The 25,950-nt window shown below is 39.2% G+C and overlaps 3 protein-coding genes across 3 annotated transcripts; 2 read left to right on the plus strand and 1 right to left on the minus strand.

Moving 5' to 3' along the window:
- Nucleotides 1-12,600: 12,600 nt before the first annotated feature.
- Nucleotides 12,601-12,823, minus strand: Smp_202710 (uncharacterized protein; the record flags this gene model as incomplete). Its single annotated transcript, XM_018797095.1, has 2 exons — nucleotides 12,601-12,730; nucleotides 12,756-12,823. The coding sequence occupies 2 exons, from the start codon at nucleotides 12,821-12,823 to the stop codon at nucleotides 12,601-12,603; spliced, it is 198 nt and encodes a 65-aa protein (XP_018652171.1).
- Nucleotides 12,824-14,492: 1,669 nt separating this feature from the next.
- Nucleotides 14,493-19,971, plus strand: Smp_169620 (hypothetical protein; the record flags this gene model as incomplete). The annotated part of the gene is made up of 5 exons (XM_018797096.1): nucleotides 14,493-14,531; nucleotides 16,616-16,683; nucleotides 19,356-19,418; nucleotides 19,479-19,610; nucleotides 19,656-19,971. The coding sequence occupies 4 exons, from the start codon at nucleotides 14,493-14,495 to the stop codon at nucleotides 19,603-19,605; spliced, it is 297 nt and encodes a 98-aa protein (XP_018652172.1). The 3' UTR covers nucleotides 19,606-19,610; nucleotides 19,656-19,971.
- An 856-nt stretch (nucleotides 19,972-20,827) lies between these two features.
- Smp_087230 (putative 5-formyltetrahydrofolate cyclo-ligase) lies at nucleotides 20,828-22,783 on the plus strand (the record flags this gene model as incomplete). Its single annotated transcript, XM_018797097.1, has 3 exons — nucleotides 20,828-20,860; nucleotides 20,914-21,196; nucleotides 22,554-22,783. The coding sequence occupies 3 exons, from the start codon at nucleotides 20,828-20,830 to the stop codon at nucleotides 22,781-22,783; spliced, it is 546 nt and encodes a 181-aa protein (XP_018652173.1).
- Between the last annotated feature and the right edge of the window lie 3,167 nt (nucleotides 22,784-25,950).

Consider the following 25,950-nt stretch of genomic DNA (forward strand, 5'->3'; position numbering starts at 1 on the left):
TGATCTCTCTATTTGTTCTACGTTTTGGCAAACTAAAATCAGTGACTTCGAACTCCATTAAGTGCGCAGCTGTATAGTGAAAACTTTACTACTAAGGCCAAGTCCTCATAATGTTTCTCGTTCGGTATACATGCCATATTATTACTTGTAAGTGCATTTACCTGAATTTAACTGGAAAACATAGTAGATTACTGGCATTTTAGGCTAAGTGGAAAGGATAAGAATAGTATCCTAATATTCTTAAATTTTTTGACCTTCAGTGATTGAAATACACAATATATATAAATATATATATATAGGCCTTGTCTTTTGTATGGTATATACATCCTATATTCTTGTTTAATAATGCGTATATCCTACAAATGAATATATGTGATCAGTCTTGAAAATAATATTGTGTAGGACTTTATGAGCAAGAGAAGTTATTCAATTTTAATGAGATCCAATAGGAAGCTGGTCCAACAGTAGCAGAGCCCCAACCGACCTTGAACCACTCACTAAAATCAGAAGTACCGCACTAAACATAAGATACTCCTTATGCAGTAGTACAGTAGGAACGGGTGACCGATGCCCTTAAGTCGTGGCTTCTCCAAGATTGTTATTTAATACTGTCCTATCCGAACATTGAAAATTATTCTCTTTTCAGATAGAGTTTCAGGCTGAACACTGATAACAAGGGTTTGACAAGATAATTGAGCTCAACTTTTTTTCCCTCTATTATCGTTCATATACCTAGGTTCTTGCCTGGAGGTATTGGTGATCCACTGCTATCAGACACGGAAGCCCGTTAAGCGAAAGCTTCTTCTATTCCGTCCTCAACCATTTGAACCATTTGAACTTGGAACACAGATCAATACACTCAATGGGGACCAGACAGAGTAACTTCTATACCGGATAAATTTCTGTTGAACGAGGATTGAAGGTTTCCGACTTATTAGTCTTCAATCCTCCTGTATAAGGCACTCATACCTCCAAATCATTTTGTCACTCTATAGCTAAACTTGTAGCGGTAAATAATTTACCAAAATAAATAGTTCTTTAGATCTTCGACATTGAAACTGACCTCATTAGATTTACCAGCCGCACTGTAGCTGAAGGCGCCCGGTTGCGCACCCTTATCACATCATGAGTAGGTGCATCGTACTACATATGCCTGGCAAATACTAGCCAGCTTCAATCAAACGCTTCTCGACATACGGGTAACTTTCAAATATATCTTCGAACTCATTCATCCCTGGCTTCTGATTTGACTGGGCTGGTCTCCTTCAGTGTTACGGACGAAAGCGTTCCTAAGTCCTGAATATGTGTGGCATTTGTAGAGGTTAAGCCTAACTTGACCTGGTACACCAAACGATTAGTTGTGAGTCTGTCCCTTGTCGTAAAATCATGTCTTCTTTAATTTTTGCATATCATGATATTATTTTTGTATCCTCGGATTTTTTCACGGTTACTTATATATTTCATCCTTAATATAACGAAATAGACACCCAAGCTGTTCAGAGCAAAGGCTATTGCGCTCCCCGCCTTTCAATTTATGCCATTCAGGCCCGATACTATCGAAGCCTGGTTCCGCTGCACGGAAACTAACTTCTGCGACCACGGCGTGATAGACCCACGTAAACAGTTCCTCGCAGCAGTTATTTCACTGTCACGCGATTTTAACAGGCAAGCTGCACCTGATATGCTTACTAGTGCTGTTTCCGAGCCCTAAGATGCTTCAGAAATGGCTATCCTTAAACGGGGTGACCAACCCAATGGACGAATGTCAGACCAGCTTTCTACAATATAAAATTGCTACATGGTTTAGCAACAGATATGTTTCTGGGTATGCTGAAGGTCATTTGTCAAGGGACGTTCGATAAAGGCCTCTTAGACAACCCTTCTTATTTAAGCATTCCCGACACGTTCAAGTGGTTCTCGGCTCGTCCATAAATAACAACGTAGACAAACTAGCTATATCTGCCAACCATATTTTGCAGATCTTCAAGGAACCTAGCACCGAGGCGTGTTCTGCAGAAGGAAAGCCTCAAACGCACTAAAATGACATCATGGATCTATGTCATACTCTTACTAGTTTTCTTGACATTCATTATAATCGCAGACACACCGAAATATCCCGAAGAAGCCCTTCACTACAAATATCTTTCTTTAGACGACAATAGGCAGATAACTCTGATTGTTATTGCACCACAAAAAATATAGAAGTCTCAGGAAATCCTTTAGTTCCTCAGACCCTAAGAGTTCCGCCACGACGAACGTTTCGGGAAGCTTCACCTCCGGGATGTGTTAACGGCAACTTCAGCTGGCTAATAAAGCCGTTTGTTGTACACCACCGATATATTACGAAAGTCTGTCATTTTGTGGACACGGACATAAATTTACATGTTTTTCCCGCGAATAATAATGACCGTCCACAGTAACCAGTTTTTAACTTACTGGAGCCAAGTAAAAAACCGATCACCACACATGGTGGGAGATATGTCCATGATAGAATGGCTTTGCGTGAACCCATTCACCGGATTTTCGTTGTTCCAGACGTTTTTATGGCAAGCATTAGTATAGACCTGGTACAACACCATAATCTACATGTCAACACAGGCAAACAGAGATTAGAAAGCGGAAGTACTAGAATGTCCGTTTGTAGAACTCGATTTTCTGGTTTTACGTTATGCTCAGCCGTTTTTAAGCTGATGGACGATCCGTTCCTCCGACAGACTCTCGATATGTACCGTAAATTCAACAAAACGCTATCAAAACCTACGTACTTAACCAGTAATGTTAAACACCACATCACGGCTACAGGACCACCTATATTTTCGAAAGCGCTCCGACTAGCTCTTGCAAAGCTAAGCTTGGGTGATATTGAGTTTAAGCGTATGATAGACTTGAGAATTATCTGACCATCAGACAACTCATGGCCATCTTCTTTGCATATGGTCTCTCAAAAGGACAGCAACGATTGGCATCCAGCTGATGACTATCGGTGACTAAATAAGAAAACTAATCCCGATCACTACTCCTTACTGCACATCCACGACCTGGCAGCTACTAATAAACGGTACAATCGTTTTCTCGAAAATCGATCTAGTTAAAGTTTACGACCGAATTCCTATAACTCCAGGCCACTTTTTTAAAACAGATATCACCACTCCTTTCGGATCATGAATTCCTAGGTATATCATCAGGTTTGAGAAATGCTGCACAAACTTCTTAAAGATTCATCGATGACCTATCCAAAGATTTTGATTTCGTGCACGCGCAAGTTGGTGACTGCGCGGTTACAAGTTAGGACAAAGAATTTTAGCCCCATCAAGCGAACTTTGTTTTCAGTTGACTCCGAAACATGACACTACTGTGAACATTTACAAATGTCGAGGCGGTGCTGACTTCCTCGACTGTATCGGGTACACCATTGACCCTAAGGTGTTCGCTTTCTATAAAACAAGCTGATAGCCAGTCCGGTCTGCCCAGAACCGACCTCAGTCAAGCATTCACACAAGTTTAACAGGCTGGTACGTTCTCATCGATGGTTTATGCCGGATTCCGTGTCCCCCACGAGACCCTCAACAAACCGACTTGAGTGGCACACGCACCCTCAACATTTATGGAAGTTGTCTCATAGGCATCTATGCTCGCACGCCATGGCATCAAAGCAACCATCAGTAGCGCCTTAAACACATCCAGCTCGATAATCAGAGTTCTTCAACAATGGGTAAACATTAAAAGGCAACGTTTAGCATTTTTCAATAGACGGTTGCAAAACACTCAATCGAGGCATAACACATTCGGTAGGGAATTTCAAGCAGCATATGGTGCCGTGCAGCACTTTCACCTTGTTTACCGACCGTACACCACTTACGTTCATTTTCAGTTCGTCTTCAGACAAGTATTCTTCTCATGAGTCTCAACGACTGGATTAAATTTCGAAGTTCACTTCAGATATACAGTGCATTTCTAGGGCCAACAATGTGGTTGGAGACGCCTTGTGTCGTCTAACTTTTTTGAGCATTTTCCAAGGAATCGACCTTCTTTAACTCACCCAGCTTCAAAAAAGACACTGATCTTCACCACCAGTTTTCTTCCACAGCCCTAAAACTACGTATCAAACCGATGGAAACAAGTAAAGAAACTTTGTTATGTGAGACATCCATGGGTAGATATACTTTATTTGTGCAGAAACAATATCGGCGCATCGTCCTCAATACGTTGTACAAACTTCCTCATCCAGGTGTTCGTGCAACCATCAAGCTCATAGCAGAACGATTTTTCTGGCCTGGTGTTAATAAAGATGTGAGCGAGTGAGCACACTCCTGTGTAAATTGTCAGAAATTTCAGGTGATTAGAAACAGCAAATGTCCCTTAGGCTCTTCCAAAACTCCCAACGCCATTTCACAGAAGGTTGTTGCTGACGTTATCTGACCAAAGGACACTGAGTGTCTTCCGTAGGCGATTGTTTGAAAATACCTGTACTCTTTTGATAATAATTGTGGTAGTTCTCCAAGTTTCTCTTCCGTACCGTAGAACTGTATTGATATTCATATTGAATATCCTGACTTTGATATTGGTTGACAGACAGTTGTTTTAAGTTCATTATGTTCTGCAACTGTAGGAATGTGATTTCTTTTCTGATCCTTGCCTTTACGTCTACATAGGATCCTCCTCGTTCATCAATGACGCTTCCCAGGTACGCGAAATATTTCACATCTTCCAGAGCTGATCCATCAAATGTGAATGGGTTGGTTGGTGCACTGGGTGTTGCATTTGAGGATTTCGCTCATTCCTTTGTGTCTGTTAAGACCTACTGTCTTCATCTGCATTCGTTCTTATGTATAGAATAGAAGGGTCAGGTCATCTGCATAGTCCAAATCATTCACTTGCATCCAACCTGTCTATTGTATTCCATGCTTCTTCTCAGATGTCGAGGTCTTCATAATGTGGTCAAATACCAGAAGAAAGAGAAAGGGAGAGAATGTGTAGATTTGTCTGACTCTGGTCCTCACTCAGAATGCGTCTGTTATCTGTCCTTCATGCACCGCTTCACAATGAAGTCCGTCGTATGAATTCCAGATGATGTTGACGATTTTCTCAGGTCCTCCATAGCGTTGACGTAGTTTCTATAATGTTCTCCCATCTACACTGTCAAATGCTTTCTCATAGTTAAGGAAGTTGATACATAGTGACGAGTCCCATTCGATTGATTGTTCAATGATGGTCCGTAGTGCCACGATTTGGTTAGTGTACTACCGATCCTTACGAAATCCGGTCTGTTGGTCTTGGAACTTGGTGTCTACTGAATCTTTCATCCAATCCACCGACGCTGTTTTAAAATATTTCCTGGTACCAATAGTAATGTGGTGCCTCTGTATTTTTCACATTTGCTCGGATCTCCTTTCTTTGGTATCTTGATGAGATACCCTTCCTTCCGATCTGTTGGCACTTTGTTCTTCCTCCCCAAACTTCCTGAATAGAGCGTGAAGCATGTTTGAAGTTGCTTTTAGGTCTGACTTCAGTGCATTGACCGGTACTTTTTCAGGTCCTACTGCTTTCCCATTCTTGAGTAGCCTGATGACCATGCAGATTTCTTCGGTTGTTGATGAAGTGACATCTATAGGAGGGACTGTAGGTGCAGCTTCGATGTCCGGTGGATTCAATGAATCTGGTCTATTGAAGAGTTCCTTGATGTGTTCTACTCATCAGTTCCCTTTCTTGAATTTCAGTGATTGGCCTGCCTTCTTTGTTCTTGACTAGTCTCTCTGGTTTACCATACTTCCAGGCCAGTTTCTTCTTTGTGCAATATAGTTGTTTCATATTTACTTCTCTATAAGTTTCTTCCACCGTCGTTGCTAGGTCTTCCACATATTTCCGCTTGTCATCTCTAATGCTCCTCTTCATTCGTTTGTTTGTTCCAGTCTATTGAACTTGCGCCTTGACTTCCCCTGTTATTTTTCGACTGTCGTTAATTGCTGCCTTCTTGTCCTTCCTTTCTCGAATCTTATCCAGGGTTTCGGCAGAGATTCACTATTGATGATGATGCTTGCTGCGATCAAGAACGTTCCAACACTTTGAAGTTAGTGCCTCTTTGGTTCCTCCAATCGCCCTCCATAGCAGTTTATTATTCTGAGAGATCTTGTTGGTCTCTAAACCTGTTGTTATCTTGAATTAGTTGCATGTTGAAGGAAGACTTTATTGAACCTTTGTAATGCCGTTTGTTCAGTCTTTCAATGCCTCTTTAGCTTAAGTTTCATCTCGGCAACTACGAGGTGTGATCAGAAGCTATATCAGCTCCTCTTCAGTTTCTCACATCTTCCATTGACCTTGTGAATTTTTTACTGGTGCAAATATGAACGATCTGATTCTGTATAGTGTGATCCAGTGAGAAAAATGAAGGTTTGTATATGCGTTTGTGAAGGAATATTGTTCCACCTTCAACCATTTTGTTGAATGCACATAGGTTTATGAATCTCTCGCCATTCTCGTCCGTTCTCTCAGTCAGTCCTTCTCGTCCCATGATATCTTCATAAATTTTGTTGTCTATTCCGTCTTCTATCAAGATGGTTAAGTTCTTCATGGGGGATATCTTCATGGTCGATTAGAGCCTTTCGTAAAACTATTCTTTATTTTCGTCGTTGCTATCATTGGTGGGTGCATAACATTAGATAGCTTTCATTGTGACTCGCACCCTCTTTCTCTTGAATGGTATTTCGATGATTCTGGATCCGTGAGCTTCTCATCCTATAAGTATGCACGTGCTTAGTTCCGCAGTTATTTGGTTGTTCTCTTGGTCTCTCACCTTGTCCGAACATTCCGTCTACCTATATTACTTGTTGCTCTGGTTGCTAGAAGAAGCATCGGTCTCGTGACTTCCGGAGAATTTCGACATTCGGAATTCAGCATCATACTTCTGAAAGAAAATCATTCAACCCGGAGAGCAGAGTCTAAATCCGCGAATAATAACGAAAATTACTCGCAAAATAAGTTCATGTTCATTACCTTCACAATATCTAGTGTGTGAAGCTTGATAAAGTAATGTGTGTATAATTAGGAGTTACAATAATGGTCTTTTAACTGTATATGATATAAGTTTCAGACATTTTCTGTTACTGAGCAAAAAGTGAATAAACATACCTTTTATTAATTATCGGTCAGACTAACCTCACTAAATAATAAAAAGATCAGAGTAACTGATCTTCGCGCTATTTAAAAGGACAGTGGTATTGTTTCTCGTCGAGTTAAATTCACTGTTTTGGTCGTAAATTACGTATCAAAAGTACTGTTTACACTTTAATTGAATTTATTTCAGTCAACGTGACATTATATTTGTGTGTTTTGATCCTGCTTTTGTGTACTTACTGCATCAAAGCATTCTTGGTCGACTGCGGCTTGATTATTTGATCAAGGTTGTGATTTGTCTTACATATCTACCTAGCCTATCATTTTGCTTCATTCTAAGATGGTCGGCTCTGCACACAAGTGTGGACAGCCATATTGCTTATTCTCCGTGGAAGAAGGGATGCAATGTGACGAATGTAAGAAGTGGTTTCATAAAATGTTCACCCTCTTAAGCGCTACTGCTTATAAAAGGTGTTCGAAACCCAATTCTCATTGGCTCTGTATGTTTTGTTGTTCAAGCAAAACGTTACTCATTCAGGAAGCCATTAGCCTTCTAGCGTTAGCTAAGAAGGTCGACGTAGGCCGTGCCGGCAACATGGATACTGATAACGAAGATTGTATTAGTGTCGTAAATGCTGCCATGGCAGGTACCAGACACCCAATTTTACAACACGGAACAGAACTTTCTACTCCGATACAACTAATGAAAGACACGCTATTAAGTATTGAGGGACAAGTTGCTTTAGCAGCGACTGATGACCCGGCTAGAACCACTATCGTCCAGAGTAGTTCCAATCTGGATGCTGAGACTAGTGGGAAATGGATTATGCGGAAACGTAAAAGAGAAGGAAAAATACCCAAAGAAAGCGCGCGTACAGTCGACAACTCCTTGTTGGACTCACGTCCTGCGCATCAGGCAACTCCGCTTAAGTCCAGATGTAAGAAAATATTTAGTACTGTTGTGGATGGGAACATTTTGAGTTCACCAAATGTTGTTGTGAGTCACTCGCTCGACTCACACGACACTGTTATAAAGAAAGCTAACAGTAAGAAGCCAGTAGCTAACCGGCAGGATCTGACATCACGGTCGAAAGCCGTGAACATGACTTTTAAGGAAGTTAAACAGGTCCCTAGTGTAATCATCTGGAACTTGGAAGAATCAAAAGACACCGATCCTGCTAAGAGACATGCCCACGACCTGCAGTTAGTGGGATCTCTCATCAGAAATGTACTGCCCGATGAGGCCCCAGGGGTACATATCTCCAATGCTTCCGAAACCTGTGTGGGTAGAACGCATGTCTCCAAAAACCCCTTAAATGTGTGTTACACGAATGCCCGTAGTTTTCGGAATAAGATATCTGAGCTAAGTTTGATGGTAGACGAATTAAATCCGGATATAATTGTTGTCACCGAAACTTGGCTCACTGTAGATATAGACTGTTCTCCAGGCATTTCAGGCTACATCTGTATCAGAAGTGATAGAGTTATAAGTCGCAAGGGAGGAGGCATAATATTATATGTTATGGACCACTTTCGCATAAACTCGATCATATCGGAGGCGCATGTAAGTGGTACGTGTGAGGTAGTACGTTGTACAATTAGGTCTAGAAACGGGTTAGTGACTATAGGAGGAATATATCATAGTCCGTGTTGTCTCGCTGTCGACTTTATCCTAAAACACGTCTGTCCTTGGAGTAAGGCAGAATGTTGTCTCATCGTTGGAGACTTCAATGCACCCCACATAAACTGGATAGAGCTCACAGCTCCAGGTGGGGGTTTTGATAGCGTCCTTCTGTCATCAATTATTCAATGTGCACTTGTACAATGTATCGTTAAGCCGACACATATTGACTTGGAACATAATCCGTCATTGATAGACCTTGTCCTCACACACCACTGTGAAGATATCGTCGACATCCAACACCTTCCCCCACTGGTGAATAGTGACCATGCCGTACTTTCCTTTAAGTTCCGGATACATGGTATAGAATTTGAATCTGCTCCATCCCGTCCTAATATCTGGAGAGCTAATATTCCGGCAATCAGGAACTATGCTACCTCGGTTGACTGGTCGGTCGATGTTGATGGATCGATCGATGATGCATGGAATAGGTTTAAGTCTACGTTCGAATCCGTAACTCAACCGTTTATCCCATGGTCAGCACGTAAGCTATCACATTGCCGTCCATGGATTAATAAGGAAACCCGGAAGCTGTTGAAGCGTAGGAAACACTTCTGGGATTTATTCTTGTCAACAGGTCAGGCATCATTTAAGTGTGAACATAAAAAAAAACCCCGAAATATATGTAAAAAGACCATAGCTAAATCCCGTACCGCTTACGAACGACAGTTGGCATACGATAGCCGTACCTGTCCGAAGCGACTGTTTTCGTACGTTAAAAGATGGACGAAACGTAGTGATGGTATCCCCCCGTTACTGTTAAGCGAAAATTCAGATTTATTGGCCGAATCTGATCTAGCGAAAGCGGAGACATTTGCTAACTATTTCAGTGAAGTCTACTCTACGTGTAGTGTTACAAATACCTGTCCCGTTGACAACGAGATACCAGCCATAGGACCTTTACACGTGACAGAGGATATTGTTCTTCCTTTGATAACTAACCTCAAACCTTGTAAGATACCGGGCCCCGATGGGTTACACCCACGTCTGCTGTCATCGCTTGCGGACATTATCTCAAGACCGCTCACGATGCCCTTCAACATGTCCCTTTCACAGGCTCAACTACCTGGAGACTGGAAAAACGCCATAGTCAGTCCTATATTTAAGGATGGTCAGAGACGGATTGTATCTAGCTACCGGCCAGTTAGCCTGACCAGCATAGTCGTTAAGTTACTTGAAAAGATAGTTCGGGTTAAGTTACCAAGTCACATAGATTCGTACAATCTGTTAACTCCCGAGCAATATGGGTTTCGTAACAAGCGTTCATGCCTAACTAACTTACTTATTGCGAGAGAGGATTGAACAGTAGCATTAGACAACGGCCTGTCTGTCGACGTGATATTCATAGATTTTAGCAAAGCGTTTGGTAAGGTTTCACACTTAGGTCTTATGCAAAAGTTCTTGAGCTTTGGAATGACAGGTGCTATACAGGAATGGATAGGAAGCTTCTTATGTGACCGCAGACAGAGAGTGAGGGTCAATGGAACACTATCCGAACGGAAACCGGTCAAAAGTGGTGAACCCCAAGGCACCATCTTAGGCTCTTTACTTTTCCTTCTGTATATTAATGAACTACCTTTATTACTTAAGTCGTCGATGTTATTGTTTACGGATGATGTTAAAATCTAGAGAACAATAAGAAATGAGACTGATCGTTGTTATCTGCAAGCGGATTTAGACGAATTAGTTAGGTGGGCTCATGATTGGGGCCTGGAAGTTAATTCCAGGAAGAGCGTGTTCATGCACATCGGGCACGATATTAGTTACCACTATACCACTAATGGTACATCTCTTCCACGCTTTCAAGAGCACAAAGACTTAGGAGTAACTATAAGTCACGACTTAAAAACTACTACACACTGTAATGCGGTTGCTTCCAAAGGCTATCGCGCGCTATGGTCGCTTCGCAGAGCATTTAAATGCTTCGACGAGGATATGTTTCGAATTTTATATCTCACCTATGTAAGGCCACACTTAGAATACTGTATCCAAGCAGCTAGCCCTTGTCTGATAAAGGATACTAAATCGCTTGAGCGTGTCCAGCGTGTAGGGACAAAATTAGGAAAGGGTCTTTCTAAACTCCTTTACGATGAGCGTTCAAAACGTCTCAATCTTTTCCCCTTATCTTATCGTAGGACGCGAGGTGACCTTATACTGGCATTTCGTATCTTTAATTATGATCTGGGTGTTAATATGTCTTATCTTTTTGCTCCCTCCAGCACTAATAATCTCCGAGGTCATAGCAAGAAGGTTCAGAAACCGCGATCTAATAAACTAAAGGTGGGGTCCCGTTTTTCTCATCGAGTGGTCAATGACTGGAAGGCTTTACCAGAACAAATGGTATCAGCACCATCAGTGAACATTTTCAAGAAGAAGCTGGACCTTCACTGGAAGGAAATCTGTCTGGATTAACACAGGTTCATCAACCTACTATCCTTATTACTGAAGACTGAACTTAATATCAATATGCTAGTAGATGAACCAACGATTGTGTATAAAGATTTCACAGTATAGTATCTCAAATGTGTTTTCAGTACATATGAGTAATAACTTTAATGAAAAAGTAACAAGTTCACTATTTTTTTATTCGAACATAAATCTAGGTGGCGTTTACAAATAAGGCGCTACTGTTATGTGACCTTGGTGGCTGGAGCGCAAAATGAATGTGTGAGTACTTTCAGGAATTTAATTTTTAGCGTAGTATAGCTGGTTATGAAGCTATGCATACATCAGTTTTTCTTTGTAGTTATTCAATGTTATAACGTACACAAAATATCAGCTTATTTGACACAGCGGTAGTAGTAGTCTCGCCGGTTTTATATTTGCGAGATTTTTGTATTTTTCTGTAGATCGTGTTTTTCATTTGCTTTAATTTAGTAGGGTTTTAGTTGCTAGAAATTTTTCAGTTATTGACGTGTTGGTGAACTATATCATAAGTTGTGTATCAGTCCCCTATCTCCCGATTTCGGGGAAAAGTTTGTCCATTTTGGGTAGATTTTGGTGGAGCCACCATTGCAAATTTTGGTGTTTTTTTTGCTACAAACCTAAATATTATCTAGACGTGGGGGAATCGTTGGAATTTTTTGGGTTGGGGTGGGTCTTCCCCAATGTATCCGCGATATTTTCCTCGGGTGTTTTCTAAGGGAATGAGTAACTTGAAGTGTCTGTGTTGTCTCTATACCTGTCCTTCACATCCATGGATGATCTTTTAATGTAAGCAGTTAGTTTGTCCATCTTACCAGACAGATCACTGATTGCTCGCAGAATAATTTTGGTATCATGATTGTGCAACCTTTCGCTATCATGTTTACAAATGCTTAAATTTACGGGTTACTAACTGCCTTTGAAGTCGACGGAATTGGTGGTCAGAACACCTGTTTTCGATGAACTGCTTTATAAGCATTTACTCAGTAGATACTTAGCTATAAAGGAAAAGTTGCCAGATAAAATGTTGACAACTGGAAAGTCGACTGAAACTCATGCAGCTTCCGTTTCAGCAACCTATAGTTCTTCATAGGTGCACAAGTAGTCCTTCAATGTACGTTTGAAAGCTCTAACAATAAATGAATTGTGTATGTTTATCAACTTACCTCCTCGACTTCTTTGTTCCATACGGCAGAGTGTCATCATGTGCATTTATGCTTTTGTAACTGAGTACTCCAGTGAATGGTACTTTTAGTCCCTTGGGAATATGGTGGTCATCTGAAAGCAATGATTTTAAAATGATGACAACTTTCTACAAGGATGCAATACTGTGTATTTTCTCAAGGAAAGGCAACTATTGTAATCAATACGACCAAGAATATCGGTTACAGTAACACTATACATGTAGAGAAAAAATTGTTTGTTCGGCAGCTATTTTCTCGGGATGACCAAAACTTGCTTTCTTTCCTTGTCGTTAACGAGGATATACTGTCCGGATTGATGCTATAAATCAATGTAAGTGTTAGAAAATTTACAAATTATTACGTTCATAAACCAAAACATTCGTAATAAGTTCCCGGTGAACGATGCCAAAGCACTAACCAACATACAGACCTGCTACACCAAACTATTATATTTGCGATAGACCTTAAGGAATAGTGTCATCCTATCTATGGAAATGTGTGCAAAAGGAGAATGATTACCTAATAATGTTGTGTGGGGATACAGATGCACTTGCAAAGTATACGTCGGTGTAACCCACGTACACTCTTGGGTTACAATGGAGCACTTGAATATACATTTAGTACAAGAGGGAAAATCTGTCAGTAGGTATTTTCACCAAAAATAGTGTTTAACAGAAATACCTACCATAATAATATTAAGTTGTATCGTGAGACTTTTTTCGAAATGGACTTTTCTGCCTCTAAAACGTAAATGAAAGTGCATGAAATATTCATACGGTGTTAGTCCTCATAGAAATAAGAAGACGATTGCATGGGTCATCGTGGCTAACTGTGATTCCAGTGAGCGAGCGTACAATGAAGCTTTTCATCTTTTATGTATCCAGTAAAATTAGTTAACGCAAACTTTATACTCATTCACTGATTCAATCTGAATTAGAGAACTCACTCATGACCCTGCATTTTGAAATCAAATTCAAGGCCTCGCGTACGGACGCTTAATATATAAACCACTGAGCCGGCAATCAATGATATCGATGTATAACTTCAATTGATGCACGATATTGCGCAGCTCTCATCCATTTCTTTTCGTAAGTGACACACGACAATTATTAAATTCCACTGGTCACGGCTTCTCACCAGAACTCCAGGGTTTGAATCTGGTAGTCACTAGTGAGCACATCATTATTACTAGTATAGGGATTTTGTGGAGATTGTAAATTTTTCAGTTTAAACACTGAACCATGAGAAAACTACAATCTCCACAAAATCCCTATACTAATAATAACCATATGCCCACTAGTGACTAGCTTCTAGATTCAAATCCCGGAGTTCTCGTGAGAAGCCGTGACCAGTATAGTTCAATCCTCTATGGCAGTAGTTACCAAGTCGTCAGTTTTAAGTTATGAAATAGTGGGTTTTGCTGTATTTTTCTATCTATCTATCCTTGGTTGCTTTTACTAACCGTGATTTTCCAAGACATTAACTAAATAGTCAACCAGTGCTCTGTTACCATTCCACCATTCACATACTATTGTGTGAAGTTTTGAATACATTTCATGTTCCGGGTTGGAAATTCTTCGAAAATACTTAGTTTCACAGCACTTCTGCATCTGAAGTTGTATGGATTTAAATGGTGTTAAAAGGTTGTTTCTTCATTGGTTGTAATTTCTCTACTTACGTTCAGCTCCTTGTCATTCACGTGAAAGCTTGAGATAGCGCAAACAAATGCATCCTACTGTAAATAAAATGTCAGTACGTTTTTAAAGTTAAATACTCCCATCATATAACATATTGGTTTATAAGATTTAATAATTTCTAAAGATTCAATAGCAATTAAACTAAATTAGTCAAAAACTGATTAAATGTGTTGTTTCTTTGAATATAGTTTATTTGCAATTTGTTTTTCTATTACCGAAGTGTCTTTTCTGAACTTGTGTATAGCCAGGAACATAAGAAGCGGCGTTATATGGGAAAACGGAACTTAATATTTACTCAAAAGATTTGTCAAGTTACAAAAGACACAGCTCTGTCTCATTATCATAATCGGTAACTGGTTTAAATTATTCAACTTGTTGCAACTTATAGATTGTTGTATGAATTCTCCAAAATTAAAGAATGTGAAGTACTCAAAAGTTAGTTTCAAATTTTCTGTCTGATACTAAGTATACTTATTAGCTATTTATTTGTTCTCATGGCTTATAAAAAGATTTTTCAAATATGGCAGTGGAACTGGTCATAAAACTTGTATTGTCCTTTAGGTGTTCAAACATCGTGTTACCATAGTACCTGTAGGGTGTCACTCATTCCCGATTACATTTTAGGAAATAATAACTTTCGTTTTTATTTTAATGATCCTATATACGTCGTCTTTTGCAATTTATTTAATCACATACATAGTGGTACAAAGGGCACCGGATACATATACGCCACACAAAATAATGAGAATGAGAGGAGAAGGAAGATGTGTATATATAAAAGAAGGAAAAAAAGAGAAGAGTAATGATGGAGGGAACTGAAATGTACAACCAGAAGAACTCTCTCAGTTAGGAAAGTTATAGCCACTCTTTATGAAGAAAGTAAAAGAAGGTTACAGCAGGCACGCCACTGGCTTCTATTCTGAGCCATATCTGATAACGTCTCTAGCCACTGTGTTGGACCATCTCTCGGACCCCAACCAGGGAGTCGTGAAGGACCAACAGAAGCTAGCCCTTTGCAGCTTTCTTTCATACCACGACATCATGTCATACACTGACCTCTCCGCTTTTTCCAACCAGTCCCAGAGTCGGCAAATAATGCACGACGTGGAATTCTCTTGGACGACATTCGTAAAACATGTCCAAGCCACCGAAGTCGGTGTTTCAAGATGGTGACACCAATTGAATTATCGTCTTTGCGCCAAAACACACGATGCTGAACCTCTGCATTACTAACATGGTGTTGCCACTGAATGTCAGCAATCCTTCGGAGACAACGATGATCGAACACAGAGAGACGTCTAACATCCTCAACTCGGAGAGGCCAGGTTTCACAAGCATAGAGCGAAACTGCTCTCACTGACGCGTTGTAGATCCGACCTTTTACAGCCAGACTAACATCACGAAGGCGCCAAAGATGGCCCAGATTGGTATAAGCCGCTCTGGCTTTCATTATACCTGCATCAATCTCATCACTCACGCCACCACCAGCACTTATGTAGCTACCTAGATACACGAACTTCTCAACTACTTCAATCTGCTCACCATCTAGGGTGAGTACAGGATGAGAATCCTGCCAGTCTTGTAGGAGTACCTTGCACTTGGAGGGTGCAATGCACATGCCGTACCTGCGGACACTGATTGCCAACTGATTAAGTGCGGATTGCACGCCTTGGGCATTATCGCACAGTAAGACAATATCATCCGCATACTCGAGGTCGAGAAGTCGCTCTCCAGGCAGCAGATCCACACCGCCATTACTTACATCCATCAGAGCTGTTTCCAGGATGTCGTCGATGGCAAAGTTGAAGAGGAATGGTGAGATTGGGCAACCCTGCCTAACCCCACTGCTCGAATGGAACAAGGGAGAAAGGTGGTTGTATGCCCTCACTCTGCCTGAGGTGTTCGTATACAGGGCCTTTAAGATGTTAATGAACTTCTCAGGCACACCCTTCTTCAATAGACAATCCCAGAGAACAGTCCTGTCCAACGAATCGAAGGCAGCCCTGATATCAAGAAACATTACGATTGTTGGCCTGCGATAAGTATGACGGTGTTCTAACATTTGGCGGAGGGTGAAGATGTGATCAATGCATCCTCGACCATAACGAAAACCAGCCTGCTCCTCGCGAGTCAATCGTTCTCGGGTCTGGACGCTCGGGCAGTATCACATCCCGCACACAAATCAAGTGACTTGTGTGGCACATATGTATTTGGTGCTCCTTTATACCAATATTCATATTTTTAAATAAACAAGTAAAGACTTTGCCTATTGTATAAAGCAACCCAAAATACTGTACTGTATTTATCCACAATTACTTAATAATTTCATGGGTCACTTGACAAATTACCCTTTTCGTGCTATGTAGAACCTCCATGTTGCCGCACAGTATGCTTGCGTTGCTTCCATTCACACAATATTACTGAAAAAACTATTCGAATTAAAAAGAGAGTCGCTCGTCGTCGCTCATCGTTTCAAATTGATCAAGTAACATGAAAACAAAATAGTACTTAACTGTTAGGTATTCATCTGCAAACTGTGTGGTGCGAAAGAAGTGTCTCGTGGATTTGTACCTAAAGAACATAAGGGGTAGGTGATGTGAAATTTATTTATGTGGTTAGCTAATAATATTTTAACTAGTTTTTTTCGGGGTAGGGTTACTAAGGCTACTTGTGGTCTACAGATACACTTAATAAGTATCACATTTTTTAATTAGTAACGATTCTCCTGAGCTTTGTTTTTTCAGTTCTCTTTATCTACAATATAGTAATCCTACTTGTACTTTGTAGTAACTGTATAACGTCAGTAATCAGACACATTTTTCTCACAACTCTGTGATTTATGTAGTGTTGTTCCAGTCAGTTCAATAAACTAAAAACCTTACATAATTACATGACATGGCCAGTTATGATTTACTTCTTTTTTAAGGCATGATAACAGGGTTGCAAGCAAGATAATTGATTAAAATGTGAATCAGATTCGGGTACAGGCAATGTAGCTTATTTTTTAAGGCGGATGGTTGAGATTTCAGTTATACTATTTTCACAAAGAACATTGGGTGTTCTCTGCATTTGAAAATATATTATTTGACTGTAGATTACTGAGCAGTATGCGCATTTTATGTTAAGGAGATAAGCATCTCGTTTGTGCAAGTGGTACTGGGAGTATTCCTTTTTTGTATATGTTGTGTGGTTATGTTAATTACGAACACGTCATTGTTGCTGTCACTCTTCAAATAAATGGAATGGTAGATGCTTTTAATCAAACCGCTCTCTGCAGTTAAACTTGGGGATCATGAAAAATAAATTGTGAAGAAGTATTCGGCATTTAGTAGAGTAATAAACTCAAGTCGTATAAAAATAAAGAAAATTCAATGACACGATGGGTTATTTTAATCCTCAAGACGTATGTTTGCGCCTATTCACTCAAGGAGGGGAAGAGAAGATATTAGGTAGCATACCGGTCTTCAGCTGTTGTGAAAATCCTCCTATTACATGAAGGTAAGTTGTGAGCAAAAGTTTCCTGGCGAAAACTTCAAAGGTTTGGTTTTGCCAGTGTTTTGATAGGAAAAATGGTTTTTGACTACTCACGAAACAGATCCATTTTTAAGTTGCACATTCCCACGTATATATATAAGATTTAAAATTCCAAGTTCCTTGCAGAATTTCAGTAACAAACTATTATCATAATAGTATCAGTAATAATTTGTAAAATTCAAATGATAAAGAAAGTGTAAAGTAAAATTTCATACCGTCTAGTGGATGCTTATAACTAAAGAGAAGAAAAATAAGTAAATAAACATTATCTTCTGTTGTAAATCAAATGGTTTAAAAAATTTATCTTTAGAACTAGAGAGAGAACCAAGGAATCCGAGTAAAATAACCTCGATAACAGTTTAAAATAATAAATAGGTGTTTATAATGCAACAACAAGTCGTATAACTCGAACTCGATACATTTAATTTGTATATTGAAGCCAGAAAAACCGGAATTTTCACTGGTTCAAGTATTCTGTAACTGTATATTGAGATATCAAGATAAACCCAATGGAATAACCTCAAGATTACTATTTCAATAGTTAGTGTGATATTAAACTGACTAAAATGTCTTGTGCAGAGTCTTACATCTGTCTAAAATTATCTTCGCCATGAACTGATACCCTTAGGCCGATAGTTCTCACTCACTGTAAGACCTGAGATCGATCAAGTTTCGGGTTGTGTGGACATACTTATTAGGAACCTCGAACTAGTATGAAGCTGTTGCCCAATTTACTCTGGTTTTTAATGGCTCTAAAGTTGCTATCATTTCATGATGATATCTTCCCTCAAACCATATCATCTTTCAGTATCATAAACTTACCTAAATTAGCGATCCAACGAAAACCAGGAAACACTGAACAGCTGCTCCGTCACAGTATGGTATTCCTCAGCATCGCACTTCTACAACCTCGCCAGGGATCGAACCCAAAACCCCTGGCCCCGCGGCAAATGATTAACTTCTAGACTATTGAACCGGGGTTGAATGCTGTACATATCTAAAGTCCACTAATCTGTGATATTTTGCAACCGTCTCCCATCGCCTTTAATGAATGTTTAGCTTATTTTATTTGAAGACATAAATATTGATACAAGGGGGCACCAGATATATATATATATATGCACCACACAAAAATTGTCATTTTATTTAATTGTGTGAGGGCTATGATACTGCCTGGGTGCCCAGACCGAAGCAGGTGGTTTTCTTAGGGGGCCACACTCCGAGCCTTTGACTTAAAGGTCTGGCCCACAAGGTAGTGGAGCATCGTGAGGAGATGCAGTCCCATGGTAGCTAGTGACCAACAATTGGTTCATACGCCATTTGTTCGACCAGGATACTGGAGCCCATGTGCACCATTGGTTTGGAATCGGGGTTACCCAACTCCCCTAGGTGGACTCACTGTGTCCAGTGGCCGGGTTAAAGCGCCGAACATTCGTCCTCTCAATTTCGTAAACAACACCCCCGCCACGAGAAGGCAGTGAGTGGGCTTCTGTGGCAGAGGCTGTATACGCGTGGCCATGTGAGAGCATTTCGAGAGGGAGAGCGGACTCTCCCCACTTTCGGCCATACCAGGGCATTTGGGGGCCATGTTTAGCTTAGGTCGGCTCGTTATATCAATAATCTTCACAAACCAACTTTAGCTATATTATATTTGTGTAACTGATACTTTGTTTCATTTAACACTTAATTTTTAAAAAACTCCCTCATTCTTATTTAAAACCTTAGCCCAGTGAAGAAGACAAATACTTCGCAAGAAACGTCTGTTACAGAAACAAAGAAAAAAACAAAGTTGGTTCATATTTCTGTTTTTTCCTATTTCTACTCATTAATCAATATTATTTTTAATAGGAAGAAGAAGAAATCTAAAATGAATATTGTCAAGGCAGAGACTTTTCATACAACGACGATGCCTATCAAAACTAAGCCGATGTCATCTGTTAATACATTTGCAACATTTATGTCATCTTTATGCTAATTTATGTATGTACAGTATCTTTTTACGAAAGTATAATTTTCCAAATATAGTTCCAGTTGACTTCACCGTTTTTCTTTTATAGATATCAGTGAATTCTAACTATTAATTTAGTCCGTATTTTTTGCTGTTTCAGTAATTTTTATGACTAGTAAAAGTGCAATCAGACAAAGAATGCGAAAAATACTGAAACATATATCACCATCAGTACACATGAAGAAATCAGAATATCTCTTAAGACAGGTAAGGTAATAATTTGAAAGTATATTACACATACCTACATTTTTTGATTAACACGTTACTCTAACATATAATGAATTACACATGGATTATCTCAATTTTCATAATGGTTGAAGCAGGCCATGTAATTGAACAATGGAATAACTTCCTAACTGCATCATTAAATAACAATGTCAACTAATTAGTTCACTTCTACTTAGTAAAGGAGAAATTGGTGAATGAAGATTTGATTGTATTAAATTGTTTAGTTTTAAATTCTTCAATAAGATCTGTAACAGTACATTTATCTAGGTTATATAACTTTGTCGGTCTAAACATTGACTGGTTTTTGCGAGAAAGTCATGTGATTTTTGCTTACAAATTTTCTAATCACAGTAGGGATTTATTTATTTGAACGCATCACTACTGGTGCAAGGGGAAACCAGATATATATGTGCCACATAGTAGGTAGAGGTATCCACCCCATTACTGCTCTAATTGTCATTTATATTTCCTATGATTGAATACATAGTACATGCTCACCTGTCTAATTTGTTCAGTACATTAACTACTCTGTTATAAAACTTTGAATATAATCGTTCTCAGTATAGTCTAACAAAAAATAACCGTTAAGATCCGTTTATCATAAAACACTACCAGCAATTATCATTACAGCATGTGTACAACAATATGGTCAGGCTTTTGTTCCGACAAGCAAAACTATTTCTGTTTACAATGTTTCTTCCGTGCGAATCCCATTATACTGGGAATATTATAGTCCGAGAATGTTTTGCAGTTTTCTCCGACTCTAAGCTTAAAGTTACAGGTTCAGCTGCCAACCAAACCATAACTTTTCCAGATTAGGGCTTAACAAGATCCACAATATCAATTATTAAAAGCTTACCACTACTAACCGATGACTATTTTTGAATTAATTTTTGTAATTAATGATTAGTTGGTGATAGTTTCTCAGTGTTTTCGGTGAGGAAGTTCATCCTGAATCATAATGCAACCACCCTCTGGATTCCATTTCTTGTGCGTAAGTTTATCTTGTAAAAACTCAACCACATTTTTAGCTTAATATTTTTCTAGTTTTTAAGTAGTCCTGAATATTGTGCTTCGCGAAGATTAGCTGTTTATATTAGCCTTCCTGAAGAACCCGACACAATACCATTAATTGAAAAAGCACTTCTTGATGGAAAGAGTATATTTGTTCCACAAATTATGTTTTCTGCGTCAGACGATTATCCTCCTATGTCTATGCGTCATGTTAAATCACTAAAAGAGATTGAATCCTGGAAGTCTAATAAATGGGGAATTAAAGAACCTGAACCAGTTTCGTATGTTGAACAGCTGGATGAAATTACAAAACAGGGTAAATATTGTGTACAATTGTATATTGCTAAGGTTATAACAACTTTTCCTTGAATTATCAGTTATGTTGATCGATAGAAGCTACCAAGAAACAGACCTCGTAAACCAAGAGTTTCGTCAGTTCGAGTAAGGATATATAGATGGAATCAATGGATTAGTAGTTTCCTGTTAAGCTTGTATAAATGGATGGGCATCAACCAAAACGACAGTGGTTCTAAATCATAGAATAACAGCAAGTTTGGTTTATATACATGACAGTGATAAAACTTCTAACCAGAAAATGAAGCAATATTTCGGTTTCGAGATAAGCGGATCTACAAATATTCATAGTAATTAAGGAATCTAACTAGTATTTAGAAGTCTTGTCTACGCTCCAGACATTTCGTAAATGATAAGAAACAGACTACTGACTTCCGGTGGCCGAACGGCTTGTCTAAACATCAAACCGTTCGATATTTTAACTATGTGTTGTAAAGTTTGATAGTTGAGTTCAGATTCAGTTTATTTATCAGAGTAGATGAATCAGGATACACTGACTCAGTGCCATAGTGTTATATCTTGTGGCCGAGTGGATGCCTAGTTAATGTATGACGTAATAAGACCGCCAATCAGAGAGCAGCGAACAGTCGATTGGAACAGTGACACACGAAAACCGTACGAGCAGTCTAGAGCGCTTATCGATCCTGCTTCTGCCTAGCCCAACCAGTTAAGTCCAGAAAACCAATAACAGCCTCTGTGGTATGAACCACTGTATTTCAAACATACTGAGTTTACATACCAAACAGACTGACCACATCGTACCAATAAAATGGAAAATAACATTTGTACAAGAGTCAGCCAAATGTGGCTGTGAATAGGGGGAACAGCAATTAATAGACTGGGTATAACTCAGGAATGGTAAATCGTACAATAATAGTCCAAGGGTCAAAATAAAGCTCACAATGAAAGGAACATGAATATGAGTAGTTTAATTATTTAGCAAATATACGATAAAAATTATATGCATAATATTGGTCCATAAATGGACCCCAAAGTTACCATTCACTATTGTTATCGGGATATAACACATAGTAATTCACTGACGTGTAGGAAATTCACATATTACTTGCCGTCATTTTCCCAGTCTTCATTAGCACAGTATATTAACAACTTCAAACCTTACACTCACAAATAACAGCATTTTGAAAGACCGATTGATGTTGTTATCCCTTAACAAAAATGTGATTTTGTACATTAGTTTATTCCGAAATAAGTCTTTCCAGTGAGGTTTTATCGAGGGAAGCTTGGTGTTATTTTCGCGGTCACTGTTTCTACCCGTTTAGAGCACACCGTTCATATTCTAACTGTTTCTTTTACAGGTGGATTGGATTTATTTGTTGTACCTGGATTGGCCTTCACAAGAAGTGGACATCGTCTTGGTCGAGGTGGCGGATATTACGACCGTTACATTCAATGGTACACCGGACAGTGTCATTTAGGGGTTTTTCAAAGAGCTAAATTAGTCGCCTTCGCATTTGAGGAACAAATAGTAGACTATATCCCTTCGGAAACTCATGATTTGATTATTGACCAGCTGTTTGTTGCATAGTTATGTACGTGTGTATTCAAAGAAATATACTGCAAAAATGACCACCTATGGTTTTTGAGCCTTTATGACTGAAGTTTAAAGTTTATGATAAGATGTCAAAACACTGCTGGCAGGGTTCCAGTACTATAAGAGATATTCACTTATCACTAGTCAATATCCCTTGGTATAAAAGACATTCATCTGTGGGAAACATTTAGCTACTCCAAATCTAAGATCTCATGTCACAATATGCTAACAGTACCACAATGTTAGACACAGGTAAACATACTTCGACTACAAGTTAAGTAACTTGATGTCTTTCCATAGTACTTGTTAACTAAGGGATGCCAGCAAACAGCTAAGGACCAAATCATATGAGTTAATATTTTCGAAAATGTATGCACGCAATGATTGGATATATTTGGAAAAGGAACAAACAGTAATGAGGAACACTTCTTCGCAGTGTTTACGGTATGTTCGAGCAAATGCAATATTTAATACATGATAGTATACTAACGATCACAACAACGTCATCTGATTTGGGTGGTATGCCTCTCAGAGTGGGGAAGCACAGTAAATCATCGTCTTCAGTGCAATCACATAACCAACCCGAGGATCCGATGCGACGTCCAGAGCCAGCAGTGTGGTATATGCGCAGTGTTTCCGTATTTTGTTGATTCTCTTAACTAAGTAGTTTAATCAGTCACTAATTGATAGGAGGGCGAATCTTCCTTTCAGTGACCGTCTAGCCTACTCATATGATAACATTAAATAGTTATGGAAATATGTTGTCACCGATACCAGTAATACAATGAGGGCAGACATGGAAGGCATTGGTCGTTAGACAACAGATAGAGACATGAACCTGAACTGCTGTGCCGACCAGTGGAGCTAATCAACCATAAGGTCGGAGATCAGTTGACAGATGAGCAAAAATCTTACGCATAAAGAACTGGTCGCTGAATACATAGAGTTGGCATGGTTTGAAATAGGCTTTCTGCACTTAAAACGACGCGGTTCAGAAGCCAACTGGCGACAATAGCTCATAAGGGGCTATATTTGACGACTATATAGATGCAGGTAAAATGAGTCTTTTTTGTCATTAATTTACCTCACACTAGGTTGTCAAACGGACGCCTCAACGATAAAAACATTGAGTCATTTTGGTAATCTTTAATTCACAAGCTAGATGCAGAACTTGAGAAAATGACAGGAACTATTTCCGTAGGACTTCGAATGTACGATTGCATTAACTGGTGAAGTATTTCCCATAACAACTAAAAACAAGGAATCAGTGTTGAGTGAGTATATTCAAATTTCACTGAGAGCCAAGCTTGAAATGTTGAAGACGCATTAAAAATTTCTATTCCTTATCGATGAGCGAAGAAAAATAAGGACTTGTAAGATTATGTATCTGATTCAAGACACAAGAAAGTGCATCTCACATTATTCTACCAAACATGCTGTTACTGAGGCCTGGTTTGAAGAAACCAGGTTTGTTTTTGGAGGTATCAATCATCCTTAGCTAGAAGAAACAGAGTCGGTAAGCGCAAGTGTCCTCTGATTTGTCCAAACATTTTAGGACAGCTTATAAGTATTACTCATTAGACTGACATCCTTGATTCCGAATAAGTAGAATATGTATGAGATACAAGATTTAGATGATAAGGAGGATGATGTCAAGAACAGTAAGGCAACACACATTCTCTTTTTCCATTGACCTGGAAACCAAACATATCCCCGAAGTTAACCTCACAGTGGACAAAAAATCAGTAACTTGGAAGCATTATTTTATTTGTATATGCGTTCTAAAGATTAGAGAACTATTTGTCCGTGAAAACCAAACCCACTATAAGAATAAGCAAACTTATATAATTTTAGGTTATATTACCTATGAAAATAGCTGCGACCGAGATTGCGAAACTGGCAAGTTCTCTGCGGAAGTGTTGAACTGCCATCCTTTCTATTTCAACGGCTGATACTCTACTATACTCTGGAGGAAACTGAAACATCAGGAGGATGTTGGTAAGGACCGTGAAGCGCAAATTTCTAATCCGACGCGCAATAAGTCCGTGAGTTTCAAGGCCATAAGACCTCAGTAATAAGGATAGGAGGTCTATTGACCTATTTTAATCCTTGCAGTTTGTTACACTATGGAGGTCCAATCTCGTTTTGAATATATCAACAGAAGGTGCTGATATTACGTGTTCTGGTAGAGAATTCCAGTAATTTACTACTCGTTGCGAGTAACGAAACTCCAGACGATTTGATCTCAGTTTTTGGACTTTCTTCGAATGTCCTCTCAAATGATCAGTCCTAGATGAAAGGAAAAGTTAGGACATGTTAGTATTAAAGTTACCGTTCTGGATACGATATTCCAATATTAGATCACCCCGTATTCTACGGTAAGATAACGGATATAAGTTGGTGTCTCAGTCTGTCTTCATAAGATAGACCTTCTACCATTTTAGTCTTTTGACGTCGGACTCGTTCCAGCATATCCGCCTCATATTTGAAACAAGGACTCGCTGCTTGAATTCCATATTCCAAATGTGGTCGTACGAAAGTTGGGTATAATAATCGAAACATGTCCTCATCCAAATACTGGAATGATCTACGAATAGGCCATAATACCCTATAGCCTTTTGCAGCAGAAGCCTTACAATGGCTTGTTGTTTTGAGATCATTGCTTAGTATGACTTCCAAGTCATTATAGTTTTTTATTTTGGGTAACACAAATCCACATATTGTGTAGTGATACGAATCATCTTAGTCATTTAGTTGCATCGCCACACTCTTGTTAGGATTCACTTCCAGCGATCACCCATCCATCCGTGCCGCTAATGAGTTGAGATCATCCTGTAATACTATTCTGCCTGATGGCTGTATATGGGTCTCCAAATCTTTATGTCATCGGCGAAGAATAGGACGGATGAACTAGCTGCAGTTGGTAATTCATTTACATAAAGTAAAAAAAGAAGAGGACCAAGGATTGTGCCTTCAGGGATTCCACTTTTTACTGGTTCCCACAATGAGAGAGCTATATTTATTCTTACGCTTTGTCTCCTGTCATGAAGAAAGTCACTTATCCAGTCTATGACTGCCTAATGAATCCCAAAACTTTCCAGGTTTAATTAAAGACCAGAATGTGAAACCTTATCAAAGGTTTTACTTAGATCTGTAAAAAT

This window comes from Schistosoma mansoni, chromosome 4 (genome assembly GCF_000237925.1).
Source record: "Schistosoma mansoni strain Puerto Rico chromosome 4, complete genome".
Taxonomy (NCBI): Eukaryota; Metazoa; Platyhelminthes; class Trematoda; order Strigeidida; family Schistosomatidae; genus Schistosoma; species Schistosoma mansoni.